At 45.9% G+C, this 21,520-nt stretch overlaps 1 protein-coding gene across 17 annotated transcripts in view; it reads right to left on the bottom strand.

Annotated features, from left to right (window-relative positions):
- Window positions 1–254: 254 nt before the first annotated feature.
- Window positions 255–21,520, bottom strand: part of Sp100 (SP100 nuclear antigen) — a 98,305-nt gene continuing 77,039 nt past the window's right edge. For 13 of the 17 annotated variants that reach the window (XM_040268131.2, XM_078018178.1, XM_078018183.1 and 10 more), the window contains 10 exons: window positions 17,378–17,425; window positions 16,073–16,177; window positions 13,729–13,871; window positions 12,386–12,424; window positions 9,168–9,212; window positions 4,596–4,711; window positions 3,049–3,166; window positions 2,700–2,771; window positions 2,085–2,216; window positions 255–553 (listed from right to left, as the gene is read on the bottom strand). In XM_040268131.2, the coding sequence (XP_040124065.2) occupies window positions 431–553; window positions 2,085–2,216; window positions 2,700–2,771; window positions 3,049–3,166; window positions 4,596–4,711; window positions 9,168–9,212; window positions 12,386–12,424; window positions 13,729–13,871; window positions 16,073–16,177; window positions 17,378–17,425 (941 nt within the window). In that variant the 3' untranslated portion in view covers window positions 255–430. Of the gene's footprint in view, window positions 554–2,084; window positions 2,217–2,699; window positions 2,772–3,048; window positions 3,167–4,595; window positions 4,712–9,167; window positions 9,213–12,385; window positions 12,425–13,728; window positions 13,872–16,072; window positions 16,178–17,377; window positions 17,426–21,520 lie in introns of those variants that run through there. The other 4 variants (XM_078018181.1, XM_078018184.1, XM_078018187.1 and 1 more) reach the window with 2 other exon arrangements.

The following is a 21,520-nucleotide window of genomic DNA, read 5'->3' as shown; positions in this document are numbered from 1 at the left end:
GGCGACCCAGATAAGTACCTCGAAGGGTAGAGGGAAATTACTTTTTCCTTGTCTGCGTGCAAGCCTCTAAGAGCCAGTCCCCAAGAGCCAAGAATCGTCAAGGCTTCAAACAGCCTCTGGAAGCTGAAAAACAATCACTGAAGGCCTTAATAGAAGATTTGAATCCATGAAAAGACATGATGTGATCCCTTATAGAAAGATTGGATACCTTTAATCGTAATTTTTACTCTAAATTACTCAATTAGAGACTTGGGTAAGACAATTTTCAGTTTTATTAAAAAAAAGGAACAATAACAATAATAAAAAATGAAAAAGAATTGTGACATGAGGTTATTTGTACAGGAACAGAGCGAACAGAGGACCATCAGAGCACCATGTCACTAGTGACACAACCAGAGGGTCCCCAGGGGGAACACAGACATGGACTATGTTACATAATAATGTGCTTAAACTGACAGACGCTCTCGCTTGTTTCTTGGATTGAAAAAATGTTTTTGAAGTACTTCTCGAATATGGCTTCTATCTTAAGCGGCAGCTGGATGAATTTGTGGTTCTGGAAAAGCAAAAACAATAACCTTCTTAGCCACTGTTTGGTGAGCCTAGACTCCCAGTGTCTCGGGTATCCAGAGCCTCATTTAGACTCCTTCAGACGTCAAGTGAGAATCCACCCAGTCAAGAGGAGTTTATATTCCCTGATAGCTTGATTATTTCTTTTTGTTGGGAAGACAGAGAAGCAAAAATAGCACTACAGGTCGAATATCCTTCATCTGAAACGCTTGGGATCAGAAGTGTTCTAGATTTTTTTTTTCCAGATTTTGGAATATTAGGATGTACATAATGAGATGTCTTGGGGATAGAGCCTGAGCCTAAACATAAACTTCATTTGTGTTTCATATAAACCTGCTGTGGATAGCTCAAAGGTAATTATATGCAATATATTTAATAACTTTATACATGAAACAAAATTTCATGCTGTGGAATTTTTCACCCATGATGTCATATTGTCCCTCAAAACATTTCAAATTTTGGACTATTTCATATTTTGAATTTTGATGTCCCACTTGTAGATCACGCTGTAATTCTTATTCAGAAAATCATCAATTTAATTTTTAAAACATTCTTGCTATTTGATTTTTTTTTGCTATTTGATTTTTAAAGACAATATTATTCATAACAGCAAAATATTGCAGAAATATCCAAGGCCAATCAATGGTGTCTTCTTATTTCCTTCACTGTTATTCTTTGGAAATCCTTGTTAGCTTTTGGATAATGGCACCAGGAAATTCTGATGGAAAGTGTTATGATTTGTATGTGAGGTGTCCCCCAAAAAGCTCACGTGTGAGGCAGTGCAAGAAGGTTCAGAGGAGAAATGATTGGGTTGTAAGGGTCTTAACCCAATCAGTGATTTAATCCCCTGATTGGGATTAACTGAGTGGTAAGGGAAGTGGTGGGTGTGGCTGGAGGAGGTGGGAATTGGGGCGTGGCTTTGGGTGTCTATTTGTATCTGCAGAGTGGAATCTCTGCTTCCTGATCACGGATGTGAGCTGCTTCCCTCCGCCACACTCCCCAGCTATGATGTCCTGCCTCACCTCAAGCCCCAGGGAATGGAGCCACCTGACAACCTCTGGAACTGTGAGCTCTCAAATAAACTTTTCCTTCTCTCTAGTTGTCCTGGCCAGATCCTTTAGTCACAGCAGTGAAAAAGCGGACTAGAACAGAAAGAAATCCAGGACTTTGAAATTTGAGAAATTCAGGTTGCTACCTTCTTTTAGAGAAGAGCCACACCAGTCACCTTTAAAATGCACTTCTACTTCCTGTGGAAGACAATGGGTCTGCAGGGGCAGTTCTTCATGGGCAAGAATCAATAGTCTGCAAGCGAGCAGACTCGGAGTCCTAGGGTGGTGTTTGCCATGGCATCTGCTGGTTTGTTGTTATTTTTCCCACTTGTGCCCCAGGGCTCTTAGGATATTTCCAGAATTTTTGCTGCTATAGGCTTGCCACACGGGAGGGCAATCGTAACTTTATCTGACATAAAATGAAAGGCAAAGTTACTTAAAGAGGAAGGTTCGCAGGGGACCACTCACTCTGTAGAAGGCCTTGTTGTTCAGAAAGATGAGGCGCATGTCCCGCACAAACCCCTGCACTCGGTGGTACTTCTTCTTATTCAGCCTTTCCTTGACCTTGTTTAACCACATGTGCTCCTGGGGGTCTTGAGTCTGTTGAGGAGAACCCCGAGGGAGGGCCATTAGCATGGTCCAGGCCTGCCTCCCACACATCCCAAATGCTATGGTCTGAACGTTTGTGACCCCACTTTCTCCAATTTTTGTTTCAAAATGCTGACCCCCAGCGTGATGGTGTTAGGAGGTGGGTCTTTGGGAGCTAATTATGTCAGGAAGGCGGAGCCCTCAAGAGTGGGATTATTAAGACTCCAGGAGGTGCCCCCCTCCTTTCCACTAGGTGAGAGCACAGTGAGAAGTGGCCCTCTGTAGCCTCTCCAGAACCCCACCAGGCCGGCACCCGGGCCTTAGACTTCCAGATAAATTTCTGTTGCTTCTAAACCCGTTAGTCTGTGGTCATTTGTTGGACAGACTGAACAAAGACAACCATCAACAAGGCAAAGGTGATGGGAGCTTGGACTCATAGGATTCAGATCACAGATTTGACTAATGCAAGTTTCTGGCTTTGTTGCTGTTACTTACATAATATGGTTCTTGGGCAAAAAAGGCACTTTGTGAATAACAATAGACCTTCAATAGGATCAGCTCACATTTCTGTAAAAGACAGAGGAGATTTTAAGGAAAAGGTAGCATGGAGAGAAAGAGCCAGAAGCCTGTCTAGAGAGAATGCATGGCTCTCAGACCTGCGGGCTCTTTCAAATAAACATGGAATGGGGATTTTCTCTGGAATGTGAATTTTGGTGGTAGGTCAAGTAGTCAAAACATAACATTGGCCAACGATTGCCATGGGGCACCATTTCTCCCACCTCTGCCAGTCTGTGCTTCTCTGTGTGAACAGAAAGGAGGGGGCTTCAGGGTCACACTGACTTACCAGCTGTTCCTCAGGCAGCATAGGCCTCTTCAAGACCTCAGATTCCAGATGACATGGTTGGCTTTCTGGGTGCTTTTCCCAGGCCTTTGTCCTGCATAAGGTGCAACTCCACTGGCTCCTGAGAGGTCAGGAGTAAAGTGAGCAAGGGCACCGTTTGTGAACCAGCCACCGTTCCCATGGCTGCTAAAGTTCAAGAGTATCTAGTGGTTTCTGCCATGTATCCAACGTCCATATAGCCAAGGACATCCCCTTCCATCAATAGTGGTCACAGAGTGGCAGTGTGTTGACTGAGATGCCCCAGGGAGTGGTGGACTCTTGTTCACCTCAGAACTTGGAATTCCCATCTGAGTCACTGTGAGCCTTGATCAACTATTGGAATTTACTACTTTAAGCCCAGAAGTTCTGGAACTTGATCAGTCAATCAAACCCTAGTTGAAATCAGGAAACCAGCTCCCATTTCTCAATTGGGCCAAGTAAGCACAGCGCACAGGCTAAGGCAGCCTCTCCTCTATCTGTGCCAGAGCTGTACCTAGAATCTGAGCTGCAGAAACTTCTTGGAAGGGAAATCTACTGACAGGGTGTCAGATGGCTTCCATTTGCCCCAGGATTCATTCTCTAATCTCTTCCGGGTTCTAGGAGGTGCTAGGAGGGTCTTGGTAAATCAGGTGGACACAATGACCCGTCCTAGCAATGTCAGCCTCTTCTTGGCCACCCAGTGATTACTTTAGGGGCCCATTATGTGCCCATGGTGAAGAGATGGGAACTACAAGTGGGTTGGACGAAAGAGCTTCTCTGTTTTCTGCCTCTGCAGATTGCCCAACCGGTCAAAAGCAGAGGCTTACACTGATCCTCTGAGATGTTGCACTAGGAGCAGGGGACCACATCACAGAAGGGCAGTGCTCTGTCCCCACAGAGACAGTCACATTTCTGGTAGAGATCATTCTCCTGTCCACCATAATTCTGCCCACAAAACCACTCCCAGAACCCCTTATTGACCTCTGTGGAGTTATGCACCCCATCACCTCTGTCCAAAGACACACAGCAAAAGAAGTGCATCAGGGTGTTAACATGGACAGAAGTCACAGGTCTTTTTTAATGTGCCCAGTTACCCAGACTCAATTGGCTTGATAGACTGCTGGGCTGGACTTCTGAAGGCTCATTACAGAACCAGCTTGATCAACTTTGCAATGTTCCCACAGCAGATGATATATGCCTAACATCAGCAGTCAGTTTCGGATATTACCGCCCGTCAGAGTGCACGGTCTGGGAACCAAGTAGAAGAGGTGGGAGTGACAGGCAGCTCTTACTACTATACCTAACAACCACTTGCAAAGAACTTTTGCTTTCCATGAAATCTACATTTGCCAGCACCATTAAATAGCTCTGGATGATGCTTTTGGATCTCGAGATGCTAAGCATCCTGCTCCTTCTGCATCTAGGGTGCACCCTACCAGTGACAGAAGCTCTGCAAGATATGTGTGCATGGTGAAAGGAACCATATCCCAAGAAGAAAGGACAAAGGGTGTGGATGAAGGTGCTTTACCAACCTCTGAGCATCTACGGGTGGGATGTGGCAGTTCTGATGGTAGGATCTTGAACAAGTACTGCAGAAGACCAGCTGTTTCTCTTGGCGGCATACTTCACACTTATTTGAGTTTTTTTGCTAGAAGGGAAATGGTGTAGACATCACTGGGATTTGTGAGACCCAGAAAGTTAACATGTTGGGATTCTAAAATGTGTGGGCTTCCCATGTACCAAGGTGACACTTATAAAACCTTTCTCCTCAAAATATTAAGAAACAATATTGAGTGGAGATTTTATAAGAGGACATTCTGGTCTACCACAAGTTCAGAAGACAGTTGCTATGTGCCACGCCAGAACATTTTTCTTCATGAAAACAGTGATTCTGACATGGAATAGCGTGCAACAATAGCATCAAAAAAGGATGAATTAAAAATAATCAGGGCTGGGGAAGTGGTTCAAGCGGTAGTGCGCTCGCCTGGCATGCATGCGGCCCGGGTTCGATCCTCAGCACCACATACAAACAAAGATGTTGTGTCTGCCGAAAACTAAACAATAAATATTAAAAAAAAATTAAAAAAATAATCTGATATACTTATTATGTGTCTGGTAAAGTCTGGTCCAGGAACACAGTGTCTTATCTCGATGTCTATTTTTAAAATTGACTCAACAAAGGGCGAGTCAATTAAATTAATGAAATTTAATGAGTGAGATGGAATAAACTTCTGAGATATCATTGTGTCCCATAGTCTTGGCCGTAAGCTCCCCAGGAGTTGAAGAAAGGGCCTGGCAAGAAGGTCCTAGACTGTGGGTTCTGTGCCTGGAGGCCCTGGACCTGTGGCAGTACCACTGGGTAGAAGGATCATGGGTGCAGATGACCAGGTGAGTGCCAGGGAGGACAGGCTCTGGGAACCTGGAGGAAGATCCCCCATGACTCAGCCAACTTGTCATGTGAGATGTGGAGCACCATTTCTAATGTCCAAGGAGTATGGTCATGGCAGCTGCCCAGGGTTGAAGACCGAGATTCTACCCTCATTTTCTGTGCCCAGGAAAGAGATGGTAAACTTGTTCTAAAAAAGGAAGATAGCCGGGCCCAGAAAATTGGCCAGTACTGAATTTCAGACCAATCTCAATTTATAATGACCTTTAGCCAGATTTAGTTTCATTTAGTTAAGTTAAAAATTTGACAGTATTTGTCAGGATTGTGGAGAAACTCACACATGTTAAAAATGACAGAATTTAGGTCACGATAGAAATTGGCTAAGGAAGGAGCTCACTGTTAAGCAAGGGAAATTACATTTCCCCTCTTTTTTTTTTGGTGAAAATTTACATAACAATAACGTGGAGCCCTACATGCTATAATTTCTGGGTATGGGGGCCATGTGTCTATGTTAGAGAAATACCCAGAAGGATGGGCCCTGCCTCCTCTCCTGGAACCATCTGAGCAGAAAGAGAAGAGGTCAAGGAGAACTGTCTGGAGAGACGTGGGTAGTGCCTCTACCCTGGCTGAAATACCTGCACCGTGGGCTGGAAGGAGGAATGCGCATGCTCATGTGACCATCTAGTAGTGAGGCTGGGGTGGGGATTCTGGTGGGTGGGGAGGAGGTGGGGAGGTGAGGGGAGCACCGTTCCATGTCTTCACAGTTCTCAGGTGAGACCTCTGTGTCTAGTCCTTCTAGAAATACTCTCTCTGCATCGTTCCATGATACCCCATTCTCTTGGGGTTTTCTCTAACACTCTGTCTCTTTCTTTTCAGGTTCTGCCCTTGGAACGTGGGAATTCCTTGGGACTCTGTCCAGCGTCCTTTGTTCATTTCATTCTTCTCAACGACCAGCTCCTTCCATGACCAAACTTACCATGTGTGTCCCAGGACTGTTAGACCTGTATCCTGGTCTCCTTTTGAGCCTCCAAACATTAAAACTCTGCTCTTTGTCCTAGTGAAATGCATTTTGTCATGTCTAAAACCCATCCTGGCACAATACCCATTCCTTGTCTTCCTGTGTCAAATCTGCTCCTCATTTATGCTCCTCATCTCCCCTACAACCCACCCAGAAGCCTGGAAGAGAATTCTGATTCCTCCTGGTCTCCATCTCAGGGATCCAACCCTATCCCAGTCCTGCTCTTTCTCAGTGCTTCTGTAAGGTCTGCTGCTATGAGGGTGCAGAGACCCTACTTTGAATATTAGAAGCCAAAGCAAAATGCCCTGCTATTGGGTTTAAAATCATTAGTAGTCATTCCTGGGCCCAGTGAGTTGAGGTGATTTAATTATAATTTCTAATTTCTCTTGATCTTATAAATTCAAGATAAGAAGAAATACAAAAGTCACCCATATGAGCAAATTCTAGGTGGCAAGATGTATCTGGCCAATGTGTTCCCTTTCAATAAGAAAACTTGAGTGGTCTGTTAGGGAAATCATTGGGCACACCTCCAAGGACTCCCGAGGTCACCCTGGCATAGAGCCCGGCAACCATTTTTCCTTTTTGTCCTAATAGGTGAGACTTGTGGATGCTGACCATTATTTTTAGGTTTCTGGGTCAAGGTTCTTGAGTCATCATCCTATAAATACAGGGCAGGTGGGCCTTGAGAAAGAATGATTAATACAGGCAAATCCCATACTGGAGTTACGAGGTGTAGGAAGCCTGCAGACTTAAGGTTTCCTTCCTTCCTTTTTTCTTTCCTTCTTTCCTACTTTCTTTTATGATGGTGATAAAAAACCAAGGACTACAGTGTGCTAGGCAGGTGCTCTACCATTGAGTTGTATCTCTGACCCTCTCTTTAATCTTCTTAGCAAGAAAAATTTGTTCTTTTATTTCTAATCTGCTGTAGAATAAAATAGCAGTGGTTTCCTATCTGCTGTAGAATAGAATCACTAGGAAGTTTTAAAAAAATTCAGGGCTGGGGTGTGGCTGAGTGGTAGAGTGCTGGACTGGTATATGAAAGGCTCTGGGTTAGATCCCCAGCAAAAAATCTCTCTCTCTCTCTCTCTCTCTCTCTCTCTCTCGATGGCCTGGGGCTCCATGACCAGAGGTTTTTCAACTCAGTGTGTCTGGGTTGGTGGTGAATGTGCCCAGGTGGTTCTAATTCACAGTCATCAGGTGAGACCTCTGTGTCTAAGGCAGTAGTCTCTGGATCAGCAGCGTCAATATCACCTGGACGTGTTAGAAGTCCACCGTCTTGGGTTCTACCCCTCAGGTGCTGAATCAGGGGCCAGGATGGGACTCAGACAGCGGTGGCCTGCCTGGCTCCAGGGGGATATCACACACACTACAGATTGAGCAGCCCTGGTCTACAGCCACTCACAATAGGGGCTGCGCTAAAGAAACCAATGGAGGGGCTTTGGAAAATCATCATTCCCGGGAAGCACATTACACCAATGACATTAGAATCTTGGGGGTGACCCCCACCCCCGGTGATTGCAGGGTGCAGCCAAGGTTTTCTTCTGAGCAAGGGCTGGGCTTGAAGAAGGGCGAGGACATCCTCACTGCAACAGTTGCCTTTTCATCTTCACAGAGGGTTTGACTATGGGCTGCAAGAACCATGACTGTTGTCAATCAAGTTATCCAGACTCCAGATGTGAGAGCTCTTCAACCACTGAAGGGTCCCAGCTCCAGCACAGGAACACTGGCTGCGTGGGGGTACCTAGATCTTGTTAGGGCAGTGCATTTGACAGCAAACCAGAAGGCACGGCAGTTACCACTTTTTATCCCTCCTGTATCAGTCCAGCTGCATAGCATTCTATAATGAGAGGTGCCCCCTGCAGTTGTGCAAAAACCAGACCTACCTAAAAGGTGCATCTCATTGTCATGAAAAGAATCCAGATGTGATTTGGCTTAGAAAGAGGAGTCATCTATGATTTGGGCAGACCCCAAAGCAGGCAGCATTATGACAAGCTGAAAATGGACAGGACGCTTGGGAACAGAATGCTTTGCACATTATTAAGCACCAGCCAAGCAGTTTGAATAAAAGCACCCTGTGATTTGCTGAGTGGTGATGGTTTTGTCCTAACTAGCTACAGTACCCCGATGGCTTTCTTGAGACTGGCCACAGGGGCTCCAAGAAGGAGCCACTTGCTCTGTGTGCATATCTATGCCTGATTAAGGACAGGGTCCAGGGTCCACACCTTGAACTTGCCAGCTGGGCCCAGCCTGTTCCCTCAGGATGATGCTGAAGACCATCCTTGAGCTCTTTGCCTGCTTCTGAGTGGATATCGCATATTTTCCTGTCCATCTTTCCATCCCCACTGCCTTCTTTAAAGAGCTGTTTTCTTCTCAAACTTGCTGCACCCCCTAATCTTCAGGCCAGACCTGTATTTTCCACTCAAGCTCTGCCTCTAGAGACCCCAGTGGTCTAAGTTCAGCCTTCCATACCCACTTTTGAGGGGAGATGAGGGCACGGGAAGTTTTCCAATTAGACTGATGGAAAGGGTGCTTTCAGTGGAGACACCCAGCCTCAGAGCCATGTCCCTGGCTGGTATTCTTTGTTCATTACACACAGCAACATACTCCAACAGGGAGTGAGCGCGTCTTAGGGAAAAGCAGACATGATACAGGACATGGACCAGGGCAGAGGTCTGGGGATAAGCTGGACATAGTACTTACATAGGGGTCAACTAAGACATTGTTGAGAGACTCCCGTGTTTTCCTCTGAAAGAGAGAAACTTGGAGTGAAAATATTGAATGTGAGGTTTTATTAGCCACTTATTTGAATAGACTTATTTATTGAAGGGATTTAGGCCATATCCCTCTATTTGTTTTGTTTTATTCCTGCTTTTATGGGCTATTTGCCTAATGAGAATGAGAACACATTAAATTATGTGTCTGAGACCGTTTAGTGAAAATTCCTTTCCCTGGCTCTAAGACGCAGGGGGACTCTGTGTGAAGTCATGCAGGGAGTCTGGCCCTCCTTTCCTGGTTGAGTTGGAGAAACCTCAGTGGTGCCCCTACCTGCGACCCTCCAGCATTTTCTATCTGTAAGGAGGTGTCACGCCATCCGAGAGCTGCAGTGAGAATTAGGCTGAGGACTCATCCCTCAAGGCCCCCCGTGGTCATAGGGCCCAGTCCTGGAGGCCATGCCGGTGTCCCTCAGAAGGCCTCCACTGCGGCCTGCAGCTCTCCTGGAGCCCCTCCCTGAAGACAAAATGTGTCCAAGGTCCTTGGGGCTGCGGCGCCTCTTCCTGAAGAGAAGAACCTTTCCACTTCCCCTGAACCCCAGGAGCTGGCATGGACCTTGGATACCTTTGAAATGACGTGTGCTCCTTCCAGTGTGGAGCGTTGGTGGCCTCACATGTGCCTTCAGCCTGGAGCAGAGAGGTCATAGACAAAGCACCTGATGTGAAGCAAGGCACAACTGACTGAAGAGGTGACCATCTCCTGCTCCTCTCTCAGTGGCCTGGAATGGGCCCCCACTGTCTTAGTTATTCTCTCAGGTGAGGCAAGGAGAACGCAGTCCTTGGGGCCTGCTGTCTGGGCCCCCCTCGGCTGCCTTTGGTCAAGCTCGTTGCCTGGCACTAGTTCTGCTCCCAGATGGCTGGTGAATGGACCCTCGAGGGCATGAAGAGATGAACACGGTCATGACTCAGAAGAAGGGGTTTCTTAGCAGCCAGGAAGTGATCATCTTGGACTTTTAGATCTTAGTAGCCCAGAGAGTCTTAGCTATCACCAGCAGGCTGATCAGGAAACGCAGGAACAGAGAAGATGCTGACAGTAGCACCTGCCCCATGGTGCAGAGAGTGACGTGGGCATCGGAAGCCAACGGCCGTGGGAGGAAGGCCTTGGAGAGAGAAGGTTGAGTGACATTCAACCCAACTGGTTATCCCGGGCAGAGGATGGGGCTGGCTCTGGGGCTGCGAGGACATGTTTGGTCTTAATAAATAGATCAAATAATGTCTCTTTTTCCAGAAAGCCCAGTGGATCCAGAGCCTAGTCACTGAGTGTCTGGCCATGAAGCCAGTGAGCAGAGAGTTCCAGGAGTCGGCCTTGTGAGGACTGGATTCTTGATGTGGTAGAGAAATATAAGCTCACCAAGGTCAGAGGTCAGGGGGTGGTGGTTCCCCCATCTCCTCGCTTCTCCAGGTTCTGGGACAGCCAGGCTTGGAGAGGCCACGCAAGGCACCGACAGGCTCACACCTTCCCTGCGGTCCCCACAGCAAGGAAACCGCTCGTCCATGCGCTCCACAGACTGTGGCCATGAAGGAGAATCCACCCTTATGGATGGAAGTGAGGTCTGTACACACCCTCTGGCGGGGTCGAAGGGCCTCTCACAGAGGACAAGATTTTCCATGTCAGCAGCCGTAGTAATCCACATTGTGTTACTATAACAAAATACCCACGTCCGTTTTTATTAGAAGAACAAAGAAAAAAGAAACAAGGTTCTGGAGGTTCAGGCACCAACCTCTGATGATGGCCTTGCTGCAGAGCCCAAAGGTGAGGCAGGACATCGCACGGCAAAAGACAGGGAGTGCGTGTGGACAGCACCTGGCCTCGCTCCCTGGTCTTACAAAGCCCTGTATTCAGCCTTCGGGCTCCACCCTGGAGACCTTATCTAATCCTAATCACTTTCCAAGAGTCCCACCTCTGGACACCATCGTTGGATTCAGTTTCTGTCCTCTCAATACCTCACAAAGGGGATGAAATCTCAACCCATGAACCCTTGCGGAGCACACTCAAATGGCATCCAAACATCACGGCAGACTTGCAGGGTACTTCTGCCTTCAGTCACTATATTCTCCAGTGTGTCATAAAGGAAAAACAATTCTCTTGAAGAAGTGTGTGTGTGTGTGTGTGTGTGTGTGTGTGGTGTGTGTGTATGTGTGTGTGTGTGTGTGTGTGTGTATGGTGTGTGTGTGTGTGTGGTGTGTGTGTACGTGTGTGTGTGTATGGTGTGTGTGTGTGTACGTGTGTGTGTACGTGTGTGTATGGTGTGTGTGTGTGTACGTGTGTGTGGTGTGTGTGTGTGTGTGTGTGGTGTGTGTGTGTGGTGTGTGTGTACGTGTGTGTGTGTATGGTGTGTGTGTGTGTGTGGTGTGTGTGTGTGTGTGTGTTGTGTGTGTGTGTGTGGTGTGTGTGTGTGTGTGGTGTGTGTGTGTGTGTGTATGGTGTGTGTGTGTGTATGGTGTGTGTGTGTGTGGTGTGTGTGTGTGTGGTGTGTGTGTGTGTGTATGGTGTGTGTGTGTATGGTGTGTGTGTGTGTGTGTGGTGTGTGTACATGTGTGTGTATGGTGTGTGTGTGTGTGTGTGTGTGTGTGGTGTGTGTGTGTGTGTTTAATAGAGGAAAGACAGAAAAGAAAGGGAGTCTGGTTTTTACTGTTGCTTCCCCGTGACACACCTTCCCAGGGGAAGTTTACAATGGGTCATCTGGAGGGACCATGGGATGTTTCTCGGGAAATTTTTGCTCCATTCTTATTTCATTGAAGACACAACCCCCCAAACAGTGACAGACAGTGCTTAAGATGAGAACGCAGAGACAATGGCCATTAGAAGTATTGTTTTGTGCATTTCTAATTATGCTTGCTTTTCCAATTCCAGCCTCTTTATTTTTTTGTTTAATTCTAAGATAATGTGGCACTCAGACCTTTCACTAACACATACATACAAGGACAATTTTGCTTTATTGTCTATTTTTAAGGATTGTTCCGTCTCATGTGTTCTAATGCTCAAAGAAGTTCTGGCCTCTTGTGCTAAGAAATGTTTAAAAGCAGCAACTACACAAACACCATTTGGTGAAGTCAGATTTTATCATAACTGATCAATTTAAAACAGAAATGGAAAATCAACAATTTGACGGTTGAGACATTGGCAGAAGGTCATGGGATAATCACCTTTTTTCTTGTTATTGGTGGCTTTGGTAGATGCCCTGCCTGAAAGAGAGAAAAGGTCGATCAATGATGTGATGATGGGCCCTTATTTTTGATTTTTGAGGGTGGTATTTCTGACTGCCTTCCAGATCTTTCTACCTGGATGTCTCACTGTCAACTCAAACTCAGGGTGTCTTCGTGGAGGTCATTTTCCATGTTCCCCAGGGATTGAAGGACATTTAGGCTCTTCCTCTGGCCACATGACCTCTACAGCCAGCCCAGTGACTGTTGGGTCTCATTGCTTCCAACTTCTCGACACACCCAGGAGCCGAGCTTCCGGCCATCCCTTCTGTACTGTAGGATGCCCTGTTCTACACTGTTCCTTGTCAGAGCTCATCTCCTTTAAGACCAAGCTCGGTGCAGATTTTTCTATGCAAGTTTCCTCAACCTCAGAGCTTTCCGGAGACGACCATCCCATCCCCAGCTACTGGAGCTGTGTCTGTTGGTGCCTCCTGTTCCACCAGCGGCACTTCAGTCCTGCTCTCAATGTGTGGCCTTAATCCTGGCTAAGGGCTCAGACATTGGATGCCCTCCTAGGTTTGTATGCTGCTCAGTAAATATTTGCTGAGAGCAGACCTTTTCTTTACTTGTGCCACAAGTAAAGGTCACCTGGGATGTACGCAGAGGCAAAACACACGCAGGTGTTCATCTGCAACAGAGACCTGTTCCTGTTTCCTCCATGTTGGCAGCTGATGTAGGAGGAAAGGAGTTATTTTAAAATGCATTTTATTTATACTCTTTTTTTCAAGAGTAAATTTGAGGGGGCTGGGCTGTCTTGCTCAGTACTAGAGTGTTTGTCTTGCCTCCTCAAGGTCCTGGTTTTTCTTCCCAGCATCTCTCTCTGTCTCTGTCTCTGTCTCTGTCTCTCTCTCACTTTCACCCAATGATTGTTAAAGAATCAATTTGATGTGGCCCATCAAAAGAGATGTTGTTGAAATATTCTGTCACCAGGAACTACCCACACAGATGCATTATTTTCGGGTAGGTAATGGGTGACTTTTAACATTGGCCCTCCAGGTTTAAGGACACTTTCTCCCTCCACCTTAAGTGACTTTCATGTGACCAGATCTCACAGTTCATTCGTGGCAGAGTCCCGGCCACAGGGTGCCATCCTGCCTTCAAGGACATGAGTGCACGTGCTTAGAGGGCCTCGGCCAGCCGAGGTACCGCCTCAGTGGCACGTCGCAAGGACACTCGCATGATGACCTGAGCAAGGGGATGGCGGTGGGCTTCGGGACACCGACACTCTGCGGAGCCTGGTGTCGATGTGGGTGGGCCTTTGATGGAAGCCATTTGTCACAGAATACCTCTATCAGTTCTTTCAGGGTCCACCCGTGGCAGCGCAGGCTTAGCTTCCAGTTCTTGGCTGCTGCGTGGTTTCCTCTGATCTCAAAGTCCCTGGGGGTGAGCCATTTTCCATCCTCAGTCCTTATGCTCCTCATCTGGGCCCCTGCAAGACCAAGGCAAGCTGAGCTCCCGGCCAGGAAGCTCTGCAGTGGACCTCCCTCACGCCGGGCCCGGGCTGCTGTGGGTCAGGGAACGGATTCCTCTCAGACATCAGGGACCCCAGTCCAGCCCGGAAGGCAAGGACAGAGGGGGACCGCCCTCATGGTGTGTGTTTCTTTGACCTTCATGTGATGAAAGGAATAATTACCACTGATGTTACCTTCTTAAAGTGTTTTGTTCCATCAAAAGAGAAAAAAAAATGAATGATCCTAAATCATGAGCAAGATTATTTCTTCCCCTTTCTCTACGCCTCAGGGTGGAACCAGCCTGGGATTCAGAAAGTCTGATGAAGGCACAAAGCGCCTGCTGAGATCCTGCGAACCCAGGTGGCCATGTCAAAGTTGTCACTACATCTGCCTCATCTTGTGCAACACCTTCTTCCTGCTAATGACCACTGATGATTTCTCGTATTTGGATTCATGGCTATTTGATGTGATTATGGAAGTGTTATGGAGGAAAACGTTAAATCACACATAGGCAGTAGAGTCACAGGGCAAACACCGATACCTGGTACCCACAGAACTGTATTGTGGGAGGGAGGATCAATTAGGAGAGATGAACATTCATGCTACACTTTAAATTATAATTGGCAAAGCCTATTATCTCTTTTTTCCCCTCATAATAATATGGTGAGGGAAATTTTATTATTCTGCTTTTGTAGAGGAGGAAGTTCAGGGTCAGAGAGACTGAGCACCTTGATGCTGATGATACAGATGCTCTCTACCATGGTTTGGATATACTTAGAGTGTGTTTCCCAAGGGCTCAGGTGTTGAAGGCCTGGTCCTTACTATGGTGATGTCAAAGGTGGTGAGACCTTTAAGAGGTGGGGCTGCTAAGACGTCCTTAGGTCACTGAAGCTGTTGCCTGGGAGTACTTAAGGTAGTTGCTATGGGACCCCAATCACTCTCTAGTTTTCCTATCTTGTGATGTGATCTCTTTCCCTACTAGAGACTTCCACCATGATGTCATCTTACCATTAAGCCATCACCAAGGGCCAAACACAGGAGGATGTCAGCTCTTGGACTTCAGACTTTGAAACTATGTGCTAAATAAACCTTTTTCCTTATAAACTATCCTGCCATGGGTATTTCATTATAGTAATGAAAAATAAACCAATAACCTGTTGGTATAGCTAAAACTTGAATGAAGGTTTTCTTTAAAGTCCTGTGCTCTTCCTACTTAAAGCTGAACAAATGTTACAAGAAACAGCCCCGGGAAGGTTGATGTTGAATTTCTCACATGTACACATTTTCCACCAGGTGTTGAAATGTTTCTCACTGCATCGGGTGCTAGATGGGCATCCTGTGGGCCTTTTTCATGAGTGAAAGGGTAGATGGCTTGGTAGGGTAAAGTTGTATGAATTTTACAAGCGTGAAAATGCCACATTACTGCAGCCTATCTGGGATGTTGTGCCGTAGAGACTTAATACCAGAGAAGATCCTTCTATCCTGGGGCTGGGGTTGTGGCTCACCAGTAGAGCACTTGCCAAGCACATGCAAGGCCCTGGGTTCGACTCCTCAGCACCACATAAAAATAAATAAATAAAGGTATTGTGTCCAACTCAACTAAAAAATAAATATTAAAAAAAAAAGAAACTTCTATCCTTAGAGAGGCTTACTTGCAAGTTGGACCCCTGGCTGGTATCTGGGAATATGGATCTTGGAAGCAATTCTACCATTACCCAGAACTGATGAGATGCCTCACCGTGTCCAAACTGTCCAACATGGTTTATGCAGAAAACCTGTTTTCCTCCTGAGAGTCGGGATTTTGGAATGTGCTAGGCAGAGGGTGCCTATGAAATTCGCCTCTGGTAAAAAATCCTGGACTCCTAGGCTCAGGCCAGTCCGAGTAGAAGACCCTTCACTGTTTTGTCGCAGTTTGTGGATGGGGAATTAAGGGAGCACTGCGTGACTGCACCAGGAGGGACCCCTGGTGGCCAGCCTCGGCTTCCTCTGGATTTTGCCACATGGGCCTCTTCTCTTTGCTGATTTTATTTCCTTCCTCCACTTTAATAAATCCTGGGTGTGGGATGATATCCTGAGTCCTAGGAGTCCTCCTGGTGGGTCCCCAGACCTGGATCTGGACCCAGAGACCCCCACACAGAGATCTACTTCCTGAACAAAAACCGAAGGTAACAAAACTCACCTTGCTTAAATTGCTTCTTATCGAGAGTCCCCTTAGCCTCACCACAGGTCACAGGAAGTTTAGGAAGGTTGAAATTCACATTTTTTTCTCTGGGAATTGTTGGACCTGCAAAGAAGTAGTAGAAGTAGTAGTTGTTGTTTAAATTCCATCTTCCTCTAAAACTCTGCACTCTGTCTCCCCATCTATCTTGAGATCCCTCTTTTTTAACTCAAAATGTATTGGATTTCAAGGTTTTTCTATTATGGCCACTTAGATGCCCATCGATAATGTCACCCTCCACTCCCACCTTCTGAATTCCTACATGAAGCCTCGTGAGGCAAAAGCTGAGCTCCCAGACTTGTGGGGCCACAACTCCTACCGCACAAGGACTTTCCCCCCGGTGTTTTGAAGATGTATTTCTAATCATGTTATGACTTTGAGGTTCTGCATGTAGAAAAAAAATAACCAAATTTTAGTCTAGTCTCCCATTCAAGGCATTGACTGGGGGAACAGGGCAGAGTGGCACAGGGCACCTAATGGGGTAGCTTCTCTCTCTCTCTCTCTCTCTCTCTCTCTCTTTCTCTCTCTCTCTCTCTCTGCTCTCTGAGTTGCTTCACTTATCCTCCACCCGAGCTTCCTCAATGGCTCAGGGTGGGGGCTCGAGAGAAACTTCAAATGGCTCAGGGACCCCTGCAGTCCCCACTGCCTTTCCAGCCAAGATCCGGGAGATCCATGGAACACACAGCCAGGACTTCTCTCTGGGACGGGGACAGTGAGCTGTCTATGGCTTTTCCTGAGTCATTTCAGAGATACAGACTCAGAGCTGGGGGAGCCCCAGCAGGGAACTTGGTCTAATTTACCAAACACCCTTCCCCACCTCTTTACAGATGAGGAAACTGAGCCCAAAGTGGCAAACGACAGGCTAAAGCCACGCAGTCCAGGAAGTCTGGGGGTTGGAACGTGGCTTTGGTGTTACTTCTGTGCCATCTACAGCTTTCTACCTGGCCAGAGAAGGGTCCGCCAAGTATCATGACAATCACAAATTATATATTTTTTTCTTTATATTTCTCTCCTCAAAAGTTATGGGCATAGTGAAAGGAGGTGCAGGACAGGGTGGCCTGGGGCCTCTCAGATCAATTGACTAATCAATAGAATGGGAGTTCACGTGATCTGCCGTGTTCACTGACCACTGCCAACGAAGATCCTAATGTTTGGAATGGGCTCCATAAACCAATGATGGAAACTGATTTATCACTCAGAATGCAGAGTATAGAACAGGAATTTAGGTGTTTAATTATTAAAAGTCTATGGATTGCATCTTTTTACCTCTTTTTCTCCCTCTTTTCAAGGGTTTAACGTTGACTCTTTTTCTCCCTGAGAAAGTTGAGAAGCAGCACGATTATCTCTTGTTTACAACATTGCATTGCAAATAACCATGTTTTTCAAAAACACCATTTAAATGTAATTTTACAGGAGCTTGTTTAGTACTTAAAGAAAAACACAAATGCCAAGATCAAAAGTCAGGCGCTTCTTCTGTAAAGGTAGTAAATATTTAAGGTTTTGTGTTCATGATCTCCAGTGCAACTCTTTGACTCTGGAGTTGTGTCAGGAAAACATCCAAAGACAATATATAAACGAAAGGATGTGGATTTGTTTAAATAAACCTTAAAACAAACATTTAGAGAACGGAATTTGCCCTGTGGGCCATAGTTTGCTGACCCCTGACCTACACTTAGTTCTAAAAGTAATGCTGCAAGACATGGTGTCGTATGGTGCTTGGGAGACTGAGGCAGGTGGATTGTGAGTTCAAAGCCAACCTCAGCAATTTAACAAGGTCCTAAGCAACTTAGAGAGATCCTGTCTCAAAAAAGTATATACAATCATATATATATATATATATGGATTAAGGATGTGGCTCAGTGGCTAAGTGCCCCTGGGTTCAATTCCTAGTACCAATAAAATAAGAATAAAAGTAATGCTTACCTGAGATTCACCCTACATTTCTTTATTAGTATCCACAATTCATCCCAAACACATCTGAAACACTGATTTATGTTGTTTCCCGAGCAACACGGTGAGGACAATATGAAGAAAACTTTTGTCTCTACTAACTCCTTAGAACAAATCTATTAAACGGGTACTACAACTGTTCTTACTTTCAAGGTGAGGAAACTGATGCTCAGAGATTTTTAAAAAACAAATTAAGGGCTGGGGCTGTAGCTCAGTGGCAGAGCGCTTGCCTAGCATGTTCGAGGTACTGGGTTCCATCCTTAGCACCATATACAAATAAAATAAAGGCATTCTGCAACTACAAAAAAAAACTTTATAAAAAAAAACAAACAAATTTAAAAAAGGTAGTGAAAATTTCCTTTGGGAAAGAGAAAAAAACGGCAATTCAAGGTCTTGGGACAGACCTCATGGCAGACTTTATCAATCACACACCCAAACTTAAACTTGAAAGATTTTTCTACTGAAAATACTGCAGAAAATGGCCAAGGACTTCAAAACTAAGCTAGTGAAGGTTATTCAAGGGGGGGGGCGGATTTGTAGAAATTAAGGCTCAAAGTCTATGAGTTATAGAGCTAAAGACAGCACAAAAAATTGACTTAAAAGATATCTAAGAAAAATGTAGAGTCTGATTTTATGTGTTGACTGGATGTGCAGAAAAAAAAAGGAAAGATTGAGTCACTCCATGTGATTATTAAAGACTGTATCATTCAGTTGTTTGTGGCTGTTAAAGTCAGGGACATGGAGTGCCCGCTCACCCTTCTCAAAGCCTGTGCCTGTGATTCCGTGCTCATGGCTGTCATTGTGGGGTGCTGATTTGGGCAGTACAGATCCTAGGAGAAAACTCCCCCATGTACACTATCATACACGTGCTTCCCTTTAAGCAGGTTGTGACCAGATTAGGCTGGGGAGAGGTCTTTCCTTCAATCTAGTACAAAGAACCCTCAGGGTGGATGTTATTTTATTTTCTGAACCTTTGCCGTAAGAGTTACTCAGAGGTTTTTGCTTTTATGTTTTTAAACCTCATCAAGATAAAAATGGCCCCAGATGACATTGATTGATGATTCACATCCCCAAATCAAGTTTGTCTTAGCTCACAAGGCATCACCCTTAGGAAGTTAATTAAGATGTTACAGAGATACATGCAGTGAGGAATTACTCACCTTGCATGAAGGAACAATCAACTTGGCTATTATACTCAAAGTTTAAGAAGAACAAACAAAATGGGAAATTGGATCCTCAAGGAGGTAGATGAACCTTTTTTTTTTTTTTTAACACTCCTTGATTGTGCCTCAGAACAAATTGCTCTAATTTGATCAGTTTCAAAGAATATGATTGGGGTGTGATAGTTCCTGGTGGCCAGGGTGAAAGGTCATTGACACAGGTGTGGTTCTCTGTGGGACTCTCTCCCTGTCACTCACCAAGGGACACAGGCCAACTCTCTCTCTTTCTCCACTCCTGGTTCCATGAGATGACACCTGTTCTATCTGCTCTCTCCTTTCCCATCAGGTGGCCAACCTGGAGCTCCAGCCCTGCTGCCACTGGATCTTCCCAGCAACAGCCATTACTTCCTCTTAGTCTCTCTTTGTTTAAATCCTCCTAGGGCTAGTGCGTTAGCTAATCTCTCCTTTCAATCAAAACCTGCCAGGGCAAACAACTTCAGGGCAGAGAAACAAAAGATCATTATGCTCCCTCTTAGTTCATGGCTTAGAGAAATTTGGATTGAAGACCAGATCATATTTGATAAAGTGCTGCTGAAACTTGGCTTTACAACGGCTTGCCCTATCTTACAGTCAGGAATAAAACACCTGGACAGAGCAGGATTTAACTGTTTTTCAGTAAACTAGTCTTAGTAACCACTTTACTACTACTACTACTATTAAAACTCTATATCAACTCAAAAATAACAGTGTGGTCAGAAAGAATTGAAAGTTATTAAAAATAATTTTGTTGATAAGTGGGGCTAATCATTCTGAGCAAAAGATGTTAGGATGTTTAGGTTCCAGCAGATGTCTCAGGATCCAGGAATGGTGTGATGGGATCCGAAATCCTCACGCAGAGTGCTGGTCTACCCCTGCATCCCAGAGCACGATAGGAAAGAGGGAGCCTGGTTCTGCAGCATCAGACTTCCCCACCCCCAGGCCTTATGAAAGAGCCTACATTTTTTTTTGAGAGAGAATTGTCAGACATCTCCTTCAAGCCAAGTGAGAAGTCTTTAAGACATCACTGCGTCTGGCCATGGAATGTGAGGGATGTAGACACGATCAGACTCACTCCTGCTCTAAGTGTGGAAGTTATGGCTAGAGGGGTCGGTGGTGGCAGAGGACTGTGCTGGGAGCCTACAAAGGAACAGAGAAGAACCATGATTGCCAGGGCCTCGTGGAGATGCTGTAGATGGGAGCAGGACTGGAGCGTTTTTGAGAAGTAACTGCAGCAGGGTGTGGACCTTCTGGAAGGACCGTTCAACACCTTAATTTCAAAGCAAGTTTGTCACTATTGAGAATGGACAGGCAGTGAAGATACTGCTTTTGCTCTACTAGTGAGAAATTTATGGCCTATATGTATTTATATTTGTAAATATACGTATGTTTCTGTATGTACATATTCCATTTATACATACGTATACACGTATCCAGAGAAGGTTGGTTTTAGACTGGCTGAATCACCATGGGGCAACCTAGGAGACAGGCAGAGAAATGTCTTCTCTGCTGGCTTCATCATCCCTTTGCCACAGCTTTCCCCTGGCTGAAAGAGAAACTCAGCAGAGTTCTAGAAGGATCAGCAAATTTCCCAGGGAGAAAGGGGGCTTTCTACATGGTAGGGTGGAACCTCTACAGGTGGGATGGAAAGACTGAGGATCTGGTTTAGTAGACAGAGGTGGAGCTCTGCAGGTGGACTCCAGGAAGAGGAGCTGCTGTTCCTACCCTTCCAGGCAGCAGTGGTGAGGGGCCATGTCTACTCCCCAGGGGCTCCCTGTTCTCCCTGCAGGACAGGCAGCTGTCCAAGGTGCTTGCCGGGTTGGGTGGGAGATTCTCAAGGGAAGCCACGTATGAACGTGATGAGCCTGGGAGGGCAGCCATTCTGATTCACGTTATTAGGAGTAAACGGAGGTAGAAGTGGTGAAGGGGCAGGCCCGAGTCTGCAGGATGACCACAGGGCGTCAGGGAAGAAGGGAGTGGATACATCACGTGTGTGTGTGTGTGTGTGTGTGTGTGTGTGTATGTGTGTGTGCGTGCGCGTGCGTTAGCTATTTTGAGCCTTAGAAGTTATCAGATCAGCAGAGGCCACAGTGAGTGTCCAGGGACCTGGGGAGGAGTGGCAGACTCATCACTCAGGGTTTGTTTATAGTGTATTATCTTTCCTTCCCTGACCCATTTTGGAAATTGACAGTATCTTATATATTTCTTAACAGTCAGCACATCTACATAAAGCAATTAGGGAAACAGGTTTGTAACTAAGGAA

This window comes from Ictidomys tridecemlineatus, chromosome 7, assembly GCF_052094955.1.
Source record: "Ictidomys tridecemlineatus isolate mIctTri1 chromosome 7, mIctTri1.hap1, whole genome shotgun sequence".
Taxonomy (NCBI): Eukaryota; Metazoa; Chordata; class Mammalia; order Rodentia; family Sciuridae; genus Ictidomys; species Ictidomys tridecemlineatus.
The sequence above is the reverse complement of the archived record's forward strand: the minus strand, read 5'-3'. Positions and strand labels throughout refer to the sequence as shown.